A 22,765-nucleotide genomic window follows, 5' to 3' on the forward strand; every position below is an offset into this window, starting at 1 on the left:
ATAATATTATGAATAATTGATGTAAAAAAAAATAACAAGTACAAATTGTATTATCATTTCGTGGGTTATCTAAAGCTAAAATCAAAAATATGAAACATAATACGGCAGAGCGATATTATACAGAGTGATTCACCGAGCATGTTAAACTCATTATCTCTTTTAATAGTGAATTTATTCTAATTCTGACTTTCGGAATTCTTAAATATACTCAATACAGCAATACAAACTTTTGTTTTTTTTTTCAAATGAGAACCCCCTCCCCCCTTGTTTACCGTAAATTACTTAGTGGATATTATTTTTAAAATGTTTTTATACCTATTTAAAATTCGAATAATTAGTTTCTTAGTTATTTAAATGTTTGTTAACAGTCTTTAAAAATGATTTTACAAAACTATAAAACATACAGGTTAGGTTAGGTTAGGTCGATATTCCATACTTTATAACAATCACAATTTTAAAAAATCTAGTATGGTTCTTTTTGTGTTATTTAAAACATAAATTTGTAAAAATAATCAGTCGAGGGGATTGGTTCACCAGCGAGCATCCCGCACGTTCAAATTTCGCAGACATATTTAAATTTGTTTTAAAAAAAACGAATATTTTCAGTATTCAAATAATCCCTACATGCATTTATGATATAACTATAACCTATACATATACATGTTATATTACAAAGTGTATTGCATCATAATATTAAACTTTTTAAAAATTTAATTATGATATCTGATTATCAGCTATTATGATTTATTTATAAACGTTTGAAAATTAAATTAATTAGCTTTATTTTGTTTTATTTAATTTCAATATTTAATCAACATTACATGACTTCCGGTTTGTAACAATCAATCTAAATTTTTTTAAACAGAGAGTTTCGAATAAATCTTAAATAGTGTTGTTTTATATTAACTATAGTTAGTCAAAACATGTGTTACAATATTTGATAACGGTTTGAATTAATTAGATATTTTGCCCAATGTTTAATATCCAAATATACATGAAAATTATAAAAATCCTATTGTTATTCGAATAAATTTGATAAAATTCATATTTTTGGTTGGTATACAAATAGAAAACACATTTTTATAAAATTTCTTAAAGTTCTTTAACTGATTTTATAGAGATAAAAGCTGAAATATTTTTAAATATTTAAGAATCTTTTGTTATGCAACTTTTTCTTGTGAATTATAGCAAATCAAGTATCCTAGATATTCCATTTCACGACTGTCAACTACCTTTTAATCATTTAAATATTTCTTAAAAAAAGGTTCATAGTGTTTCTAAGAAATATTTTTTTTTTCTTTTAATGTTTTAGGATTAATCTCACTTTATCATTTACTATTATTTGATCACACTCTGGAATGAAGTTATAATCCAACGAATTTTTAACTCGGAGTTATCTAATATTATTCCAAATGCAAAAGTTACCAAAACTTATTGATTTAACCTCACAAGCAAATTAATTATTAATTATACTTTTTATTTAATAATCACATTTCATGTTTGTTTTGTTTTGAACGTCAAAACTTTCATATTTTACATATTTTGCACGAGTTGCACGAGTTACGCGGTATATTAAATCACTTTTGAATAAAATACTATGTGCAAATATTAATTATTAACAAAATATCTAGGTATTAAGTTTCAATCCAGGGTAAATTATTCAAACATATTTTAGTTTAACGCATCTCAAGTTTTTATAGAACTTTAAACAAGATGTAGATACTCTAAAAATTACAACCACGTACCTACATCGTTTATTTTCTAATGAGAAAAGTAAAACGTAAAAAATGAAACCATTTCATTCAGTGTGTGATTAAAGTTAATACAAAATAAATAGTTTTACAAGTGTACCTACTAATGTAACATTATAAATTGGAATAAATTGGTAATAATCTATAGTTTAAATGAATTATAAATTACAGCCACAATTATTATTGTATTGAAACGACTTTTTATATATACAACGATTTTTACTTTTTTTTTAGATGACATTTCCGAATAGTCATAGATATAAAAATAATATTTTTATCTTTCATCTACATTTATCGCTAGCAGTGCCATCACAGAAAAGCAGCATTAGATTTCAAAGTTATTCGCACACGTAATTGGAGATGTTAGTTTAAAATTGCTAATTGTACACGGTCACACGGTGTTTTGATCTTTTAGAATTCTAAGCAATTTAATTATAACCTTCGTATGTACCTACTATACAATTATATTTAGTTTTTTCAATTGTCTATCGTGTAACTAAAATTTCTTATTCGTGTAACACTGTCTAATTAAAATATCTGTATATATATAATCTTATAATTTACGTAACGATAATACCATTCCGTATTTCATTAATTAATTTTTCTCGAGAGTATCTCTGACCAGTTAGTTTAAATTTAAAAACACTTTCTCTCGTTCACTATTTAAATTGCAGAACAGACAGCATAAAAAGTTTGTTTTAATGAGAAGTTTAAAAAAACTAAAGAAATATTATATATTTCGTGACAAGCCGTAATCGACCTTTATGTAATAATTATCGTTTTCCTTCTTAAATAAAAATTGGTTTCAGCTTTATTTCCCCGAAGTTTCTTAACGGTATTTATCAAGAAGACTTTGGTCAACGATATTTTAAACGACTGTTGGGATTGCTCCGTAAAAGTCATTATCCCATAGTTTTTATTACACTTAGTACCTACACATTTAATAGGTACCTTAAATCTGTTTTTATCAAATACGACAATAGAATCTTAAGTATAATATTATGAAACGCGTATCCTATAATTATTGACATTACGAGCAGTATTATATTATATTCTAATCAAATATATAAATCAAAACAACTCAACTGCAATCTTAATATTATGTAAATTAAATATTGATAAAGTCAAGTTACAACGAGTACAAAGATAAACACAAAATAATGGACAACAGTTTTAAATTAAACACATTATAATATAATTTGTTTATTTTACTAAAAATATTATAGACCAAATTATAGATAATAATAAAGATAACGTTGCAGTTATAATATTCAAACATTTTAACTTTACAGATATTATTAAAATATGTAAGAGAATTAAAATTCAAATAAATGCACAGCTAAAATACATGCAATCTTTTCTGATGCTTTCGTGACAATTATTATACGCAGTGATCATTATACAGTAAACTATAATTTAATCCAGTATAATATTTTAAGTTTATTTAATTTAATTTAAAAAATATTGCATGTACAGGTTGTAGCTTTTAAACTCCTATCATGTATGTTAGTTTTTATTATAATTTTAGTTACCTAACCTAATATTAATCAAAAATGAGGGGGAAAAGAAGGTAACCACTCTGATTTAAAGTAGAATTTACGTGTGCCTTGTCATTGAGTAGATAACTGTAATGTATGTGTACAATTTGAATTCATTGATAATCAACAATTGCATACAAAATACGATTCTGTAGTGATACGGTATGAGAGCCGAGAGCCTATTATTCTATATTAGGTACTTTTAAATTTATAATGTATAAATTATAGACAGGCAATAGCATACAATTTATCTAAATATTCTGAAAATATCATTGTGTTTATAAAATATAATAACATAGGTACATCTACGTTTTTCAAAATATTTTTGAATAACGACAAAATAACTATAACTGTTGTTATTCTCTTGAATATCAAATTTCGTCATAATTCGATCGTCAAAAGTCTATAAAAAAAATTAAGTTTTTATGTTTTGTAGACTTTTTAGTGACAGTAGGATATACTACTTATGAAGAATCTTGTATTAAAATGTCAAGCATCAGCTAAACTAATTGAACACTTCGTAAACTTTTAGCTACAAAGTAATTTGCAAACTTTCATGATTTTGACTAATTTTGTCAAAATTTGAACTTCAAATGCTTATAAAAAAAATCGTGACTATGTATCTTTAATATATTTAAACGGCCATAATAGAATGTATGAGGAACTTTGTATTACACGTTCCAAGTTTCGACAGAACAAAACAATTTAAATTGATATTTATAGAGGAAAAAATAAAATAGGTAGTTTAAAAAGATTCAAAATATATTGAAAATTATTCAATGTGTAGACATTTTATAGAAAATTCTAATATACAATATTATTCACATATGAAAATGTCAAGTATCTACTGCTAAATGTTAACGGATATTTATTTTTGAGTTATACCAAAAAAAAAATTAAAATTGATTTTGTCAAAGACTGGTTGTGCATAAAAATGCCCGTTTTTCTTTGATGTTTTCTTTTTTTTTCCTGATTATTTTGAAAACATATTATGGGCCTTCTATTTTTACTCCTCATAACTACCAACTAGAACCAATTTTCTCTCAGAAACCGCTATCTATGTTGAATATTAATGCATTTTTCTACCAAACAGTTATCGAGTATACAGACCAAAAAAAAAACAAACAATAACATATCATTATCTTTTCAATAATTTTTAATAATTAAACGAAAAAAAACCTAATGTCTGAGAACATCTATTACATAGTTTTTTTTTTATTCATCGTTCTGCCTACCTATCTAAGATAGTTCCACTGTATTGCCAACAAGTTTTAAAACATTTAGCCAACCAGTTGTGACCTTTTATAGTGGTATTATTCTATTATTATACTATAATACCTACTATATTATTTCTATCATGAAAAGCAGTTTTACTAACGTTTTTTTAATCTAACCTTGCTATGATTAATTTTTTACTGTATTAAATTATAGCTTAATATATTTTCTCACAGAAAGTGAATTTAACTTTAATTATGTAAAAGGTAATTAAAACAAAAATGTTTTACATATTTTTTAAATAAAAATCTAATTAAATTCATATAAGTACCGCTGATATTTCAATAAATATCAAGTACTAATAGTTTTTATAAAATATTAATTTAGGTATTTATATTCAGCATTTCAACTTAATGAAGCACACACACTAAAATACGTTTTTTTTATTTTTAAATTACGATGATTTCCAAGAAATTCTAATGGATTGAAATATTATAACATTTATATTTACGTAATTAATTTAAAAGGAATTAAAAAAATCCACGTGATTTCATTGGAACTATGTATGGCACTCCCATTAATACCCAAAAATGCCAGTATTAAGAATTCTTGGAAACTTTTAAGAGCGACTATTTTTATAATTTATTATTTTTGTTTTGTACTATAAAAATTGTATAGGTCGGTAACGTACCATTTATTTATTTTAATTTTTAATTTTTATTATAAACACGCTTTAATTTAACCCTCATTTTGACGCGTCTTACAAAATTTTAACTTTGAGAACAGAATAAAATACGTTATCTAGACATTTTAGTGCAACTTCTTCAGCAGCAAAAAAATAGTTATCAAACAAACTGACTAACAAAAATATATCAAGTCATTGTGTGATGTAGGGAACTTTTATACGAATAAGATAGGTGCTTGTATGGTGTTTGGTCTAGCGAAGTCATGAGCCCGTCTTAAATTCTATTTATTTATCATCTGAAATGATAAAAAAAATGTCATTGGATTTATACAACACTAAAAAAAAATTAATTTAATTTAATTAAATCAAAGAAAAATAAATTCTGTTGTGTGCTCAATATTTCGTTGACTAAATATTCCGTTGTTATATAATATTGGTTCTGCTATAAATTCACAAAATTTAATACATAACAATAATCTATGGCTTTTGGTTTCGGTGAAATAAATTATAACTTGTACTATTTTATTTTATTAAATTTTTCTATTGTTGAGTACAGTGTACATTGGCATAATATTAAACTATAAAAGCATTAGTGCAATAATAAATGGTTTCCTTAATAAATTGAAATAGGTAGGTAAGTTAATGGGGTTAAAGCAAAACACTACTTATTGTTCCCTAACACTAATACCTTTAGTTTAGTGTTAAAATTGTATATAGTAATAAATTATTATTAAATTAAACAAACAATATATTATACCAATATAATTTACTTTTTGATTTAAATATAATATTGGTCATTTTGTACTTTCAAAGAAACCATATACGATTGGGAACAGTAATAAGTTAACCGAGTAAGCTATCTAAAATCTAAAATATAGAAATTATCTTTTTAGATTCAAAGCGTAACGTAATGGATTTAAAATGATGTTTTTTTTAATTTGTTATCAATACTATTAATAAACTTTATATTAGATACTCATTCGTCATTAATTATTTTGGAACAGTAATAAAAAATCTTCAATTGTCAACTTCGAGGATAGATCAGGGCGGAAAATTAAATTTAGTTGGTATTTTGAGATGCCAAATGCAGAAAATGCTTAGTCCTTTTCAACAAATTTTGAAAACTCTAAAAATTCCGGGAAAACCAGAATTATTTACGCGACGCCAGTTTTCAAAAGCAGTTGTAGGAAATTGGATATTTATATAGGTACGAAAAATAACGGTTTTTCCTCAAAATTACTTTAAGTATTCCGAAGTTGGTAATTAAAAATATATTATTTACAGAGAATTCATAGTTTTTGTATTTACGTATATTATTATTTTCTAAGTACAATGAAATTGTCAAAGTATAATATATTGGTATATATTATACTTTGACCAATATATTAATAAGCAATTTATACCTGAAACCTATTTTATGGTATGTGGGTATTGCAACAGTCATGACTTGTATAAGCTAATTATATTTTTACAAGTTATAGACATAATAATAATAATGTATAGTAATAAAATAACTCATATTATGATTTTGTCATAAGTTAGTTCAAGTTACTATATATCGTATTACTTATAGAGAAATACATTTCTCGTAGTTAGTAATATATTTATACTATAAAATATTTTAAGAAATAGAGGCACGCCCGCGCCATACCTATCCGCTCAGAATCGTTATACTTATTCATATACAATGATTTAGTTAAATATATGATACACAGAAAATGTACTATACATTAAAGTGAATTTACAAGTTGAATTTATTTTTTAAATTATATCATGTTATTGTGTTTAGAAATTTTGGCATAAAAACTCCAGTAAAAGTTACAATATAAAATTAGTGAAATATTAAAAACAAAACACAAAATATTAATAATCTATAAAATAAATGACGAGTAAATAAAATGTAACACAAATGACAAAATAAATATTTATTCAACGCTGAGACAGTCGGTACGCCAAATTCAAACTGTATCTGTGTAGAATAAAAGTTTTCATTTTAGAACGTTAAGTAAAAATTTAAATATTAAAATTTAATCATGCGATTTTTAGTGCTATTAATTGATACAGACATGCTCATTTATAAGTATATTTAAAGAATTATATTAAATTATGTTTTTGAATAGTTCTGATCTCTGTACGTTCATGCGTGTATACAACATGTTATGATACTGTTTAAAATTCACGTGCGTGGGAAAAACGTCACTTTTAGTCCAAAGTCCAAACAGCCTAGCCCCTAGACCCTTTACATTAAATTATTTATTTATCTTGTATCGATCACTTTTATTAACTAAGTTGGAATATAATAGACTATTTACACAACGGATGTTATATTATAACGTACCAAGTGCTAGAATCCTGTCCTGACAAAGTAGGTACTAACATGTTTTAGACTTATGATCAAGGATTAATATATTTAAACATTTTTTATTAAAAAAAAACAACAACTTTGTGTTGTACTAGACACCTATATATAAATATTAATAATTAAATGTTAAAACTAAATGGTTATAAAAAGTTAAATAACAACGTAATATAGGTATGTAGGAACTGAATTTTAAATAATAGACTCTATCAGTTTTTATGAAACAATCTATGTACCTACCTACCTACTGATTAGTTTACATTAAATATTCTTACGGAAAATTTAATTTTTAAATGAAATTAATACATTATGGTGTGCGTGTTGAAATCAAATAGCCTATTTAGCTTGTACTGTACACCTGTTGTAGTACCGCTATAATGTATGTTAATCGCGTGTGGACGAAGAATAAATTAGATTTATATCATGTAAACGAATAACATTTAAAAACATAAATATATATATATCGTGTTATTGTATGCAAAGAAATTAAAAGAAAAAACATATTATAAGTTATTTCCAATAAACGAGAAAGTTTTTATACTTTAGAAAATTGAGAAGGACTTGCTTCTAACTTTGTTCAGCGCGCTAACTCAAAACAAAAAAAAAAAAAAAAATAATAAAATATAAAGAAGGGCTTCCGCCAAATTTAGTATGCGCATATTTTTCAGTGGGATATATTATAATGGGTGAATCCCTAAAGTTTAAAGAATATTGTAATCGGACCATCCCTGCTCAATATTCTGACCGAGTTTTTGGGGAAATTTCCTCACGAAAATATTAACCCTGCGTGGAAAAATACATGTATTTTGTGTTTCTTTTATTTCTCTACCACATGTGATGCTCCCTTCAAGCGACCACTCCCTAATTTTAATATTTTATTATTATTCTATTTACTCTTTTTTTTCGTAGCCAAAAGGGATCGTGTAAACAGTAATATTATTTAACAAGCACCAATCGCATTATTTAATATTTAATGACATAATGACCAGTTTGTTTTGAAACGAGACATAAACCAATCTACATATAAATATATTTTTTTATTAGTTTAGCGTAGTTAGTGGCTAAGACTAATAAGCTAAATGCAATATTTTTATTCGACATAAAACATTTCTTACAGAAAAAAAATATTATATGACTTATACTTGATGATCTTAACATAATATTATTTTGGATATTCAAACGAACCATATAGGGAATAATTCAAACTTTCATATTTTCATAATATCCCATGAATAATATCACAATAATAATATAACACAGCAAAGTAAAGCTAATTATTAAGAGTTGTGTACAATTAATGTAATTATACATTTATTACTAAAATGTATTCAGCTAGATACGATTTTAAACAAAAAATAAATAAATGTGTTGGCATTACAAGGAAATGGAAGAAATAATAATGCTTATGGTTTATGGAAGTTACTTAGGTATTGGTTACGTAGGTATATCCGTGATTATTTAGAATAGACGTTTTAAAAAGGTCATGTAAGAAATTTAAAAAATAGAATACGTCTTTCCATGAATTATAATTTATATATTAATTATAAATATAACACATTAAAATTATTTATTTTACTATACAAGACTCGAAAAACAATATTTATGTTAAAAAAGAAAGCATAGTAATAATTAAAGAAATAAAAATAATACACTTAATATTTTTTATGACGACCAATTTTGTTTTGTTATATAATTCTATCTATATTTAACAGTTTTGTCAAAAATAGCAATGTTACACCTTTTTACCCTTTATTTTCTTTTAAAAGAAAACTTTACTCCTCTAAAATCATATTTTATAACTGTAAAAAGTTTTTGGAGTTATTTTTTCACCCATCCCGGATGGTTTTTTGTATTTATAAACACAAAAGAAAAGTCTTAAGAAATATTCAAGTCATATAATATTATTTTACTCTTAAATAATATCCTAAAATGTGATTTTGAAAAAATAATTTACTCTGGTCATACAACTGTTATATAATATTTATCTTTCTTTTACTCTTTGTTAGATCGTTTTATATAATTCAATTATAACTATTCGAATTCGTCCTAATTGGAAAAGTCCAAAAGTATTATATTTTAATTTAAATCTTATTTCGTCAGTTATGACGTGTCTAACTTATAACATAATCATATAGATGGGCATTGCGTGAATATAAATTGTGTTAGAAAATTATATATTTAAATATTGTGACCTAATTAAATATATCTCGGGGGACGGAGTGGCCGAGCGGACTAAGGCGTCGGTTGCGACGCGCACCGACGCCGGTTCGATACCAGTCACAGGCTGCATTTTTCTTCGTACCCATCCAGGTATGGCAAATACCTACGGGTGCCCACTAGAAAATTCTGCCAAACACAAAAACTTATTCCTCCAAGCGTTCCCCACCGTACAAAAAACCCTAAAGTACAATCCTACGGCTAATGGCCTCAGTTGCCGGGTTCAAGACCAATGAAAAAAATAAAAAATAAATATAGCTCATTAGTCATAAATCATAGTTATATTATACTCATAAAATATAATATATTACCTAGGTATGTAATAACTTATTATTGAAGAATCTTAAATTTAAACGTTTTAAAATGTGATTCTCAATGTTAATGAAAATGTAATATTCTAATTCATATGATCTAACCAATTAGTTAAAAAAAATAGGTAATATATTAAAAACAAAAATAATATGAATAATTTAAATAAATATCAACCATGAGTAAACATTGAGTTTTCATAAATTAATATTACAATAATTTATCTTTCAACTTTTTTAGCTCAAAACTTATCGAGCATTATGCAATTATGGTATTTTACTTGAACACAAATTAAATAATTCAATGATGGAATCATGAATTGCTTGAATTCAGGCATTTAGCTATAGGTTATACGAATTAAATAAAAAAATTAAACAAAACCAACTATTGAAGTTATGTGGATCCACAACTTTTTATGAAATTACGATACCTATATAGTAATAAGGGGCAGTAGATTATATAGAAATAATGTACTTACCTCACTTTGCATAGCATAGAAAAAGATTGCAGCGATAGAGTGTTCAATTTAAAATCAATGATATATATCGTTGGACTTTCAAAGAACGGTTTTAATAAGTGGATCATGGTTAAAACCACGTTTTCAAAGTTTCAAGGATGCAGATGTTTCTTTCAACTTTGTCGATGGATGTCAGTAACTTTATCCAAAATCTAAGATAAACGATTGAAAAAAATCAAAATAACCACTTAAACATGGGTCTTAATTCTTATAGGTGCTTAATGATACTTTTTAGCACTCCTTCTATATTGCTTCTTAAAAAAGTGTTCATAGAAAAGTAAAATAATAAAAAAAATAAAACCACCACATGCCTCGTTTCATTTAGAATCTAAAATGCAATCAAAATAAAATTAAAAGAATTCTTTTTAAAAACCAAACACTTGTTTAATAAACAATAGATGATCCAGTGAAAAGCTTATGGAAAGCTTCGAAGCATGGTTTCGTATTATATTTGAACAGTCAATACATATATTTTATTTGTGCATAAATTATTATTAATATTATAACATGGTTAGGTTAGGTTAGGTTAGGTTAGGTTAGGTCTTTTTAACTATTAATAATTTATTTATTGAACCATAGTTTTATTTTTTCCATCATAGATAATACACTATAATGATATGAAACGTCATAATAATTTTGTTTTATTTTTCTAATCATACCTTTAGCATGAAATATAAAAATCATTAATCGTGTTTATCTACAATATTGAGCAATACAGAATTTAATGTAAGTATAGTGTAAACACGCTTAAAGTGCATTCATATAGCATGTAGTTGATGGTAGGTAAATAATTGTACATAAATTCCCTACGGAAATGCAGGCACTATGGGATATTATATACTCGAACTAATAACAGTGTTCAAGGTACAAATTAACTCTAACCAATCTATTGTCCTTTTTTATTGTTATATTAAAAATATTCAGGAATGTAATATTATCTATGTATACTCAAAATTGTATATATCTAAATAATTACAGGTTACATGAACAACTATGAGCTTAATAAAAATGTAATATTATGACATACAAGATAATGCATATTATTTCATGTTCCTAAGCAGCATATTTTTCAGAGTTCTTCGATACATCAAACCAAATTTTAAGTGAGTCTCAGTATAGAGACTTTTATATATTGACCTATAGTCAATCATTTATCAGTAAATAACGAGTGGACTAGTGGCCCAAAATGTTGTGGAATACCTCTGTGATAAATAAACTCCGATAAAAAAACTCTCTAAACACGTATTACTAATCAACTAATCGTTGAAAATTCTTTTTCTATGTACTTAAATTCGCAGAAAAATATTCTGAATTAAATAAAAGTTGAATTTTATAACCTTATTTTGTTAGATATTATGATAACATGGACTTGAGATCATGTGAGTCACGTGACAATCTTGAGATCGTTTTTCAAATATTATGCACATTTATTTAGTTGCAAATGTATATTCACATTATATAGGGCGAATCACCAAGCATGCTAACTCCATTTTTTTATAATTACCCAGTTATTCAAAATCCGTTTTTTGAAATATTAAATATACTTTGGGCCAATATTTTCTAATTCTTAAACACTTCAAAACTGAGAAAATACATGTTTTTAATTTAGAATAAGACATATCAACATTTTCAATAAAGAATTCCATCAAATAATATACAGTAGGTAGTATAGTGAGTTATAATTTTAAAAACAGTAGTATAACCACATGACACTTAGTAGGTAGTACAAACATATTTAAGAATTTGAAAAATGGTCTTTGAGTAGGTGTAGTTAAAATTCCAAAAATCAGAATTTGAATTAAATCAATACTAAAGTAAATAATGTACAAATAGGTAAAAATAAGGGTGAGCATGCTTGGTGAATCACACTGTATACAAATCAAATAATAATCGTAATATTCCTTTTAATATTTTGGAATTTAGTGCCTTGGATTTTTATTACCGCTATCGCTTCGTTAGTTACAAAAGTCCAAAAATTTGTTATTAAAGGAGAATATTTGGGAACCTATACGGTGAACAAATGTGCAATAATATTATATGGTTTGCCTTTTTTGCGGTAAGTATTCTCTACTTGAAACTTTGTCTAGAGTCATCGCAATACATTTATTTTTACCTCCCGTACTGGGATGATCACATCATTGTTGATACATTTGCGTTGTTCTTCGTGAAAAAAGTGACCTGTGCTTTCCATTACTTTCCCGGGATTTGTTTGAAATATCTAAGTTCTCACTTCTAACTAAACTTAGAACAGCCACAAGAAATAGAATATTCTCGGAACAGACGGCAACGTGGTTATAGGTATAATCTAGGAAAAAACCCACACGGGAAAAAACGTCAAATGCACTTTACTTAAAAATCCCAAATGTTAGTTTGAATTCAAATATCAAATTATCAGTGTGTCAATTTAGGGATGAGGTGCTTGGGAGCTGAAGAACCCACCACATATTTAACTTTTTTTTTATTATAAATTACTTAGATATCAGAACTAAACGCATTGGTATTGTAGACCACATATTGTGTAAGCTACATACTACCAAAATATAGGTAAATTTTGTATTTACTCCAAAGTTGTTTATGATAAGTAGGCATCTAAGGAGAGTTATTATCAACATAATATAGCACCCACCATATAAATCCTACATCCGCCACTACAAGTTATTTTTTTTTTATTTAAATAATAAGCCTCGGCGTCTATGGCCATTGGTATACTAGAAGTCAACAAATTAAAATATCAAAATTATAAATAGATAAATAATAATAAAAAAAATGATAATAAATTACAAATATTATACAGTACTTATATTATGCTATATCTGTTAAAAAATTGGTTTTGTTTCTTTACCCACTAAAATATTCTGTTACTTAAAAATCACCAACACGTGCAAAAAATGTATATAAATATTAGTTTATTTCAACAAGCGTGCTTTCGGGTTTTTGTACATATTTAAAAATAAATACTATTACAAATAATTGTATTAAGCTTCTCACCCACCCCCACCCTCCAGCACCACCAAAAAAATCCTGGGCACACCCTTCGAATATATAGCCATGCGACGGCAGTTATTTGGTCGGAGGTTAACAGCCTGCAATTAGCTACTAATATTTGTGACTTTTAAGTAATATGTACATTTTACGTTTTTTACCTATTACCGATTAGGTAGGTATTTTTTCAAAAGTCATAATTCAAATATGTTACAAATATTATAATTTGTAAATTGTAAGTATTACAAATCTCTGTACCCAATAAATATATCACATAAGACAATGTTTCACAAATAGTACATTCATTATTCAATTATTGTATATTAATGTATATGTAAATGTAAATAAATAATTATTCAATCGGACGCTGTACCCAAATGTGTAGTCCTACAAACGCACAACATGGCAAATTTCCGTTCAATATTTCCGATGTTGTATCGATAGTAAGTTGTAATATTAAAGTGAATTGACCTATTTTAAAACTTAAAGGTAAGTACATTATATGATTTTTAACGTCGATTATTCCAAAATTTCAATTTTAAAGTGAGATATAATAGTATGAGAAATACAACAGTCAAGAAATGCTCATAATATCTCGCGGGAGTGGCGTCCTCTTAACAGATGTTGTTAAAAGAAAATATTTGTTTATTATAATATAATATTGTATAGTGAACCTCTAAACATTTATTGGCAGTGGTTAGTACCTATATTTTTTTTATATACATTTATTCAAGTAGTTAAAATATATAATATTTACAAAAAAAGACTTAAAAATTGTAAAAGTGTCACTTTGTGCCTTCGAGGGTGGTTTTCATTGGAAACGTTTGCCTCTCAAAGACTTAAGGTTCTTTGATATATTTATTTTTAATGCAAAAACTAAAAGCAATATAACATTGAATCATTATTTGCTACTAATATTTTAACATAACGATCGTTTCATCAATTTCCTCCAAGTCTATAACTGGTAACCCACCCAGGAAACTAAAATCAAATTTATCAAGAAATCAACTAAAAATTGAGACATAACAACAATAATTATAACGTGACACGTGTTATTAAAATGAATGGTTTCATCAAGCGAACGTAATAAAATAATATGTCAAAATACATTGTGTCATACATTTTTCTTACTATAACCATACGTAATAAATCTCATATTTACAACAGGTGGAACATATAATACGAGTACATCATATTAATTCTAATATCACTTAATTTATGACTTTCAAATTAAATTTCGTTTTGAAAATGTACTTTATTTAACTAAAAAATTGTACTGCTTAAGTACTTTTATGTTAATATTAAAATTTAGTCAGAAAATGCAGATTATTCCAATATTACATAATATTAGATGCACGGTTCGGGTAATGATTATAATGTGATTAGTGATAACGTTTAATTAAAGAGTATACGTATAATAGGTATACCTATATAATATATTTCCCAGTATATCAAAAAGTGATGGATACACCATGGATGATAAGGCGTCTGTAGATGAGGTCGAGGCGACCATGGACTATTAGCAACTAATTAAAATGACTACGACATAGTAATTAGTCGGCCGTAATATCAAAACGCTTCATAATCACCAGACTTCCGGTTTTGTCTCCGGATAATCTCAAACGAGGGTGAGCTGTTTAATTAATTACTTCTTAGGCGTGTTTATACCAATTTACGTACACATCGATAAGTGTACGCCATTACACCAATGAAATACAAAAGCGGCGACCTGGCGGGAAAGTGGACGAGCCTCGCAAAATGACTAATTGATAATAACTGCGATAGTACATTAAATCAACTTTCAAAATTTTAAACGAAATCAATAGTTAAGAACAACTTATTTACTAGATTACTGATTAGGTATAACTGCTGTTTTGTGTTTTTATACACCTAATTTTATGGCATTTTCAAAAAAAAAAAAAAACTATCAGTAAAACCCATTGATTGTTTATATTAAATTTAAATTTAATATTTCAGGATTGATTTTCATTTAAGTACTTATACTTTTTGCATATTACGTATTATTAAATGACAAGAAATAATCAACAGTCAAACGATGTGGTCTATATCGGGTCAAGTTGACGTCATAACTATCGTAAACTTAACTTAATACAGTTACGTTAGCAGAATAAATCCCCCTTCCCCCGACACCTTTTTCCTCATGATAAATGTATTATAATTTATATTATTTATAATAGGAAAACTGTAAAAATTTAGTTTATTTTATACTCCCCCCCCGCCTTATCATCTTAGCTACGCCAGTGTATCATACAATAATATATGAAATTACATTTTACTATAAATATTATTAAATTCCCAGAAATTATAAAAGGAAAACTGTACCTATCTAAGCGTGTGACAAAGTAATACTATAGGTACTAATAAAAAAGATAAATAGATGTTTTTTTTAAGTTGCATTTATTATAACTTAAAAGATGAATTATTTATATTAAAATTTGTTTAACGAAATGTATATAAATTTACTCTATATTTATAACTTATATTTATTAATTTTTAATTTACCTATAAAGATGAAAATTAAAATATAAATTCCATACATCACCTTACCTCAACATATATTTTTCAATTATTTATATATCTCGAAAATCATTCTGCACAATCGTCCTAAGAAACAAACTTCTACTTATGTTTAATTTTAATTTGATGAATTGTATGTTTCAATTATTGTCTCACTATTTTTAAGCAATTGTCATAATTTGTTTTATAATATTGTGTAGTTTGATGTTTGATAAAATGAAACGTAGATATCAGTGTACATATTATACCTATTATCTTATATCTTAATGCACACAATATGCAACAAAAAAAATGTAATTGTTTAAAAAAAAAACCTTGTTGTTTACCCCTGTCTGTATGCTATACGCAGTATGAGGTATAATAATAGTATAATATAGTATAGTGTGTAAACTATACTATAGTATAGTGGATACGTCCATAACAACCTGGACTATAGGTAGGTATAGAGATGTAAGCTTAAACATTTTCAAATTTCTTTGAAAACTTGAAAATTTTGTAAATTTATTTTTTTTGTACTTTTCTTAAATTAATTAATTTTTAAGTTCAAATAAAATTTTAAAATACTTTATAAAATTACTGTTTCATTTTTATTTACATTGTAACAAGTATAGCGTCAGAATCAAACAAAACACTTATAATAAAAAAAATATATAATTTGAGTAAAATTGAGGAAGTGACTCAAACATTATATTACCTCCATTAAAAATTGAAAAATCAATAATTGTAACAAACGATTATACACTCATAATTTATACTAAAGTAAAAATACAACATTTTTAATAAAAGATAAAAGTGCACATTTATTACCGAGTTAAATATTATATATTAATATAGGACATAGGTATATATTATACATATATATTTAATGATTTGTATTTTGAATTTACTATATTATGTTCATTAGAATAATACCAACGTTGTATTAAAAATGGGTAAATGGTAATAAAAGTACATATTTTAAAATATAATTATGAAGGTTAAATATACTATATACTACAACTATATAATATCAAAAAATGTATTTGATAAGAAATTAATATGATAAATTATAAAATTTTCAAAATTGTCATCACTAGGTAGGTATATATATGTCATTATTAATATTTAAGTATATACGTCTGAATATCACATTAGCTTCGAACGCTAGTTATAAGTGGTATTAGTGGTAATCAGCTGTTACACGGATATATGAAATAGCTAGTAAGCTATAAATAGCATGAAAAAAATTCAATCTACAGATATAAGAATATATAAATATGATAGGTACTATTAATCAATTACGTCTTGTACAGTTCATTCAAAAAATTATTTAAATTACATTAATTTTAATCGTTTTGTACAAATTGTTTAGGTAATCGCTATTAGATATAAAGATACTATTTATTTCTGTAATTAATCATTGATCACTGTTAATTTGTTCATCGTTTAACTGTCATAAATATGTGTGTGCGTAATTATTAGTATTTACTAATTTACTAGGTACCATTATTTTGCCATCACTGTATTTATTTTTTATGTTCCTAAGCGTACCTATATGTATAGAACATAATTGAACCGTGTTTAACAATAATATTAAACATCGAAATTGTTTTTCAAACAATGGTGTTCGTACATTTTAAGTGTATAAAAATACAATAAATTATTTTTTGGCATCGAAAAATATTTTTTTAAATACTCATTTGGATATTTGGTTAATCGGTTGTATAGATTTTAATTTTACGGGATAAAGGAAAACGGTGCTGTAATAGCTGCTGCAGTTATTTCAATGGTATAATTTATGTTTGTAATGGAGTCGAAAAACCTATTTGACTGGGCCTTTGAGTCGTTATGGATTCTCAAAAAATCCACACATCTTTCAAAGAGCTAAAATCTATACTTTCACGTATGGTCATAAATCCAGATCGGTAGGTTTTAGGTCATAATAATATTATCAACATTAGTTGGAAACGTATATTGCACAATTTAAAGTAAACAATAATTGTTCGATAGTGAAATGTCCGTTTTTCTAATAAAAATAATATAACAAGAAATAATTACAGGTGTTGAAAGTAGCCAAAAAAAAATGTATATTCATAGGTACCTATATTTGATTGTAAAATAAATACTAAATATTATTATATTCTAAAATGTACTTGTTATTAATTTCTTTAAAGTAGTTTTCCCTTATGATTTTATAATAGGTAAGTGTTTAAGTTCTAAAATCATACTAGAAGCAATAATTATACCCAGTCTGCATTTAAATATTTTAATAAATTATGTATAATCTACACAATCTCTTGTAAATATGCAACAACGAACAACGGCATTGACATAACCACCTGTAAAATACTTTAATATTTGGTATTTAAATATATTTAAATTTTTCTTGAATTCCGTTAAGATCAACTAGATTAAGCCCATAAAAAGGCGAAACGTCCTCTGAAGGAGACTGCAGTTATATTTTTCTAAATTATATTGTATATATTCTAGACCTTCTCTCCCAGGAATTTGGTGGTTGGACGGATATAGATTTTTGACTTTCCAAAAAGTTCTTATTTACTATTAATAATATAAACAGTTGAAATATTATAATAAAATACGGGTACTATACGTTTATTTACATAATTCAATTGAAATGACAAGATTTAAAATTTGCTTCAGTCAAAACATAGTAAACTCGTTAATTAATCAAAATCCGTCAAGCCCAACAGTTTTGTCAACAGATATCATGCACGTTTAAATGTCTTTAATAGAGGCTCGGAAGTACCGCCCCCCCGGGACTTTTCGTACTTGAAATATTATTATAGTTTGTATAATAATATATTATTACGTAAACGTAGGTACATATTTTATTTTTCAATAAAATAATAATTATATGTATTATGATTTATACAAAATTAGTACCTAATCTTATTCAAGATGGTAAAACACCGCGATGTGACGACTGAAATAATATTAAGACCGAATGTACGCGTGTAAGACTGGGACGACAAGTGAATGGATAGCGTTCTCTTAACACGTCATTAAGTACACTGAAGTAGATTAGTTCAAATTATTAAAATAAAATTTCTCAAAATATTATCAAGTAATTAAAATATATTATTATAAATTATAATAAACAAATTGGTCGAGTTACAAGAACACAAGATAATGACAATGACAGTTACTGACCGTTGACGCGTTTTATAATATTATATTGTGTTTTGATAATTTAATTTTAAAATATAAACTCTGAAGTATATAGATATGTATATTAATTATGGATACTGTGTATACAATATTAGTAATAAAATTGACATTGATAATGGTGCCTAATATATTATAATATATAATATAATATGTACCTATATAGCTTCAGTAGCCGTCGTCTGCGGGCATTCTATGAAATACACTTGTACAATATTGTGTATTCATGTTTTCATCGGTAATTTCACGGAATGTAAAAAAATATCATAGGTACCTATGCATAATATTCAATATAATATATTATATATTATACTAATAATTATTCTTCTAAAAAAGTATACGCACAAATACGCTATAATCAAATTTGTACAACAATAACACTATTATTAATATATAAAACGTTGTGTTTTTCTGCCGCCACATCCGATCAAAAATAATCATGTAACCTACATTAAATATTAACGGAACAAGCAACAATAAATTATGGAATATTGACGACAGAATTGATTAAATCTATTCGGTGTATTGACTTACAAGATTACTTATATTTTATATTTAAAGAGTTTATGACTACTTAGAACAATTTGTACATACTATTTGAACGTACTATAACCGTATATTAAATCAAATTAGTAAGTATGGTTTTCGAACACGAAATGTAAAAATGTATATTAAACTATAATATTAAATAAAATATATTGTCTATTCATAGAAAATTATATCTAGATAAATTAATATAGATAACTGAAGTTTTCTTCTAAGATAAATAAAAAGATAACCAGTAGATTTTTATCAAGATAAGAATATTGATAGTGAAATTTTCATCTAGGTAAGTCGCAACACTGACTATAAGACAGAAAATTCGATGTGGTTAACGATAATAATAGTATCATGTTTTTAGGTACCTACCTAATGCATTTCCAAAAAAATAAGCGGACATTAGAATAAATCTGCCCCGTCGTAAATATGTACATTTTAATATTATGTCATTTAGGCACGAAACATAAACACCGCCCTATCGAAAATACATAGGTGGAAATCCATTGAAATTGCAGGTGGTGGGTAAACATTATTAACATCAATGTGAGCCGGTGGGCGTGCTTCGATCCTACAAAACTAAAAAAGTTGGGGGCTTGACGGACTTTGAGGGGGGCTTAATCCCTTCAAGACCCCCCCACCCGATTTCTACCAATTAATTCGAGAAGACCGCTTGCAGCTACAGCAACAGACGCGACTATAGAATATAACAATATCGATATGCAACAATATTAATATATTATTATCGTATGCGATGGGGCGCACCTGAAAGTCAGCGTGGTCAGCGGTCGATACGACTTGTGGCTGTTGGGGTCCGACAGCGGTGTGCCCCAGAAGTCGTTGGTGGCCACGCGGGCCAGCGAGCCGGTGCCCAGCACGTCGGCGTTCATGGCCACGGCCGGTATGTCGTCGTGCACGAAATCGCCGCGCAGACCGTTCCAATAGCACACGATCACGGCCACGGCGACGGCCGCGTAGACGGCGACCGCGGCCTCGGGCCACCCGTGTCTGGGTCGGGCGCGCCTGCCGACGCCACTGCCACTGCCGCCGCCGGCGCCGCAACCGTGGTGGTACTGATGGTACTGCTGATTCTGTATCGGGTTGTTGTTGTTGTTGTGATTATGATAATGCGGCGACCACCTCATCGTGCGACGGCCACCACCTGTACCACCGTCACAACAACCATGCCGCCGCGCGAACGGTGAGCAACGAAACAACGATGATGATAATATTATTGAAAAATTATTATGTAATCGACAAAAATCGGTGTAATGTTATGTAATGTTTCGTAACAACTAGAAAAAAATTAATACGATCGAACGAGAAAATCGCGGACTGTCTGCGATTCTTTTTTTTTTTTTTGGTTTAATATTATGCGGCGATGCGACGGTATAATAATACTGTTATATTAAAATATTATTGCCATAATATCGCGTTACCGGGCCGCCCGACGTTGGACGGTACACCGCGCGCGGACGACGACCGTACCGATGCGCACCGCATTGCGACACCGCGACTACCGAGTGGCGAGCACAATATACCAGCGGGTACTGACGGCGCCGGCACGCCAAACTGCCAAAGTGCCGACGATGCCGTCGGTGGCCGCGTGCGCGGTTACGGTTGAACGGAAAAAAATAACCGACGTCGTCGCTCTCGCCCGCCCGCCAGAGGGCGAACCGCCGGCCGCTACCACCACACATGTCCGCGGACGACTCTATTCCCACCACCAACCCCCACCATCATCCCCGTCGGTACGTCCGAGTGATATTATTAATAGTGCTAAGTACGGACTATATAAGAATGGACGGTGAATTTTTTAACATTTCTTTTTTTTTTTGTACCATATATAATAATATCTATCCCAACCCCCATCCCTCACCGAACATAATATTATCACGTATTGGCCATAGCGTGTATTATACTATTATAGTGGGCAAAAATCGTGTCTTATGTTTTTCTCTGTATCGTATACGTCGTACAATATACATATTATTATTATGATGATTTCGAGTCTTGTATCTACCTATCATAATATTATGTGGATCATAGTTCACGGTTACAAGAAAATATTGAGATCGCAATCGTAATTACAATGATTTTTATTATTTTTTTTTACTATATTACTACATAATAATGCATAAAAATAATGAATTAAAATCGAAATCAAACAGTAAAAGATAACAGTTGATGTGTTTTTGTATATTATCACAAATTATCAGCGTGGCGTGTACCATAGAAAAAAAATTGGTGTTGCTCAAATAATTTGAGGCGACCTACCCCACATAATATTATTATATCGACCTATAAAATATCCTATTTTTCTTCTATCAATATACCTAAGCAACAACCAAGTCAATTATAAAGACAGTATATTGTATAAGTGTGTAAGGTATACACTACAATTTTGTTTAACAATTTGCTAGATTTTCCACCAAATTAACTCCAAGTCCGATAATCTTAATTATTGTCAAACAGAACCACACAACAATGTGATACTCAGCTAAGACAACCGATTTCCTCGGTGGAACACTATAGGCCCCGATCCTTACAACTTTGAATAAATATTCAGATTTATAAAATTAACTAAATTATAAAACTTAATTTGATCAGCCATATTTGTATCGAAATTGTACATTATTAAAATACTGTTCCATCTTGTTTTATTTCTTTGTACATAATGTAAAACATAAAATTTATCACCTTATCATAGGTATTAATACTTTTTAAATGATAAAACTATTAAAGCCATTAACCAATAATCACTATCATAGAGGCTTCAAACAACGTGATACGTACAACGTATACAACTTTCTACAATTTTATAACTTCTAAGGTTGCTATTATATTTAGCTATTTTGAGTTTAATTATTATAATCTATACATCAATATAGTTTTATATTTTACATTTTAAATTTAATATTTATATTGTTATAATGATGTAGGTAACTAAAA

General features: G+C 27.6%; 1 protein-coding gene across 1 annotated transcript in view; it reads right to left on the minus strand.

The window, feature by feature from the left end:
* The window catches only part of LOC100164262 (protein O-mannosyl-transferase TMTC1), a 120,070-nt gene extending 98,672 nt beyond the window's left edge, over positions 1-21,398 (minus strand). The window contains exon 1 of the mRNA XM_001943223.5: positions 20,579-21,398. Coding sequence (XP_001943258.2) covers positions 20,579-20,958 — 380 coding nt within the window. The 5' untranslated portion in view covers positions 20,959-21,398. The remainder of the gene's footprint in view (positions 1-20,578) is intronic.
* Positions 21,399-22,765: the final 1,367 nt, after the last annotated feature.

Source organism: Acyrthosiphon pisum, chromosome A1 (assembly GCF_005508785.2).
Source record: "Acyrthosiphon pisum isolate AL4f chromosome A1, pea_aphid_22Mar2018_4r6ur, whole genome shotgun sequence".
NCBI classification, from domain to species: Eukaryota; Metazoa; Arthropoda; class Insecta; order Hemiptera; family Aphididae; genus Acyrthosiphon; species Acyrthosiphon pisum.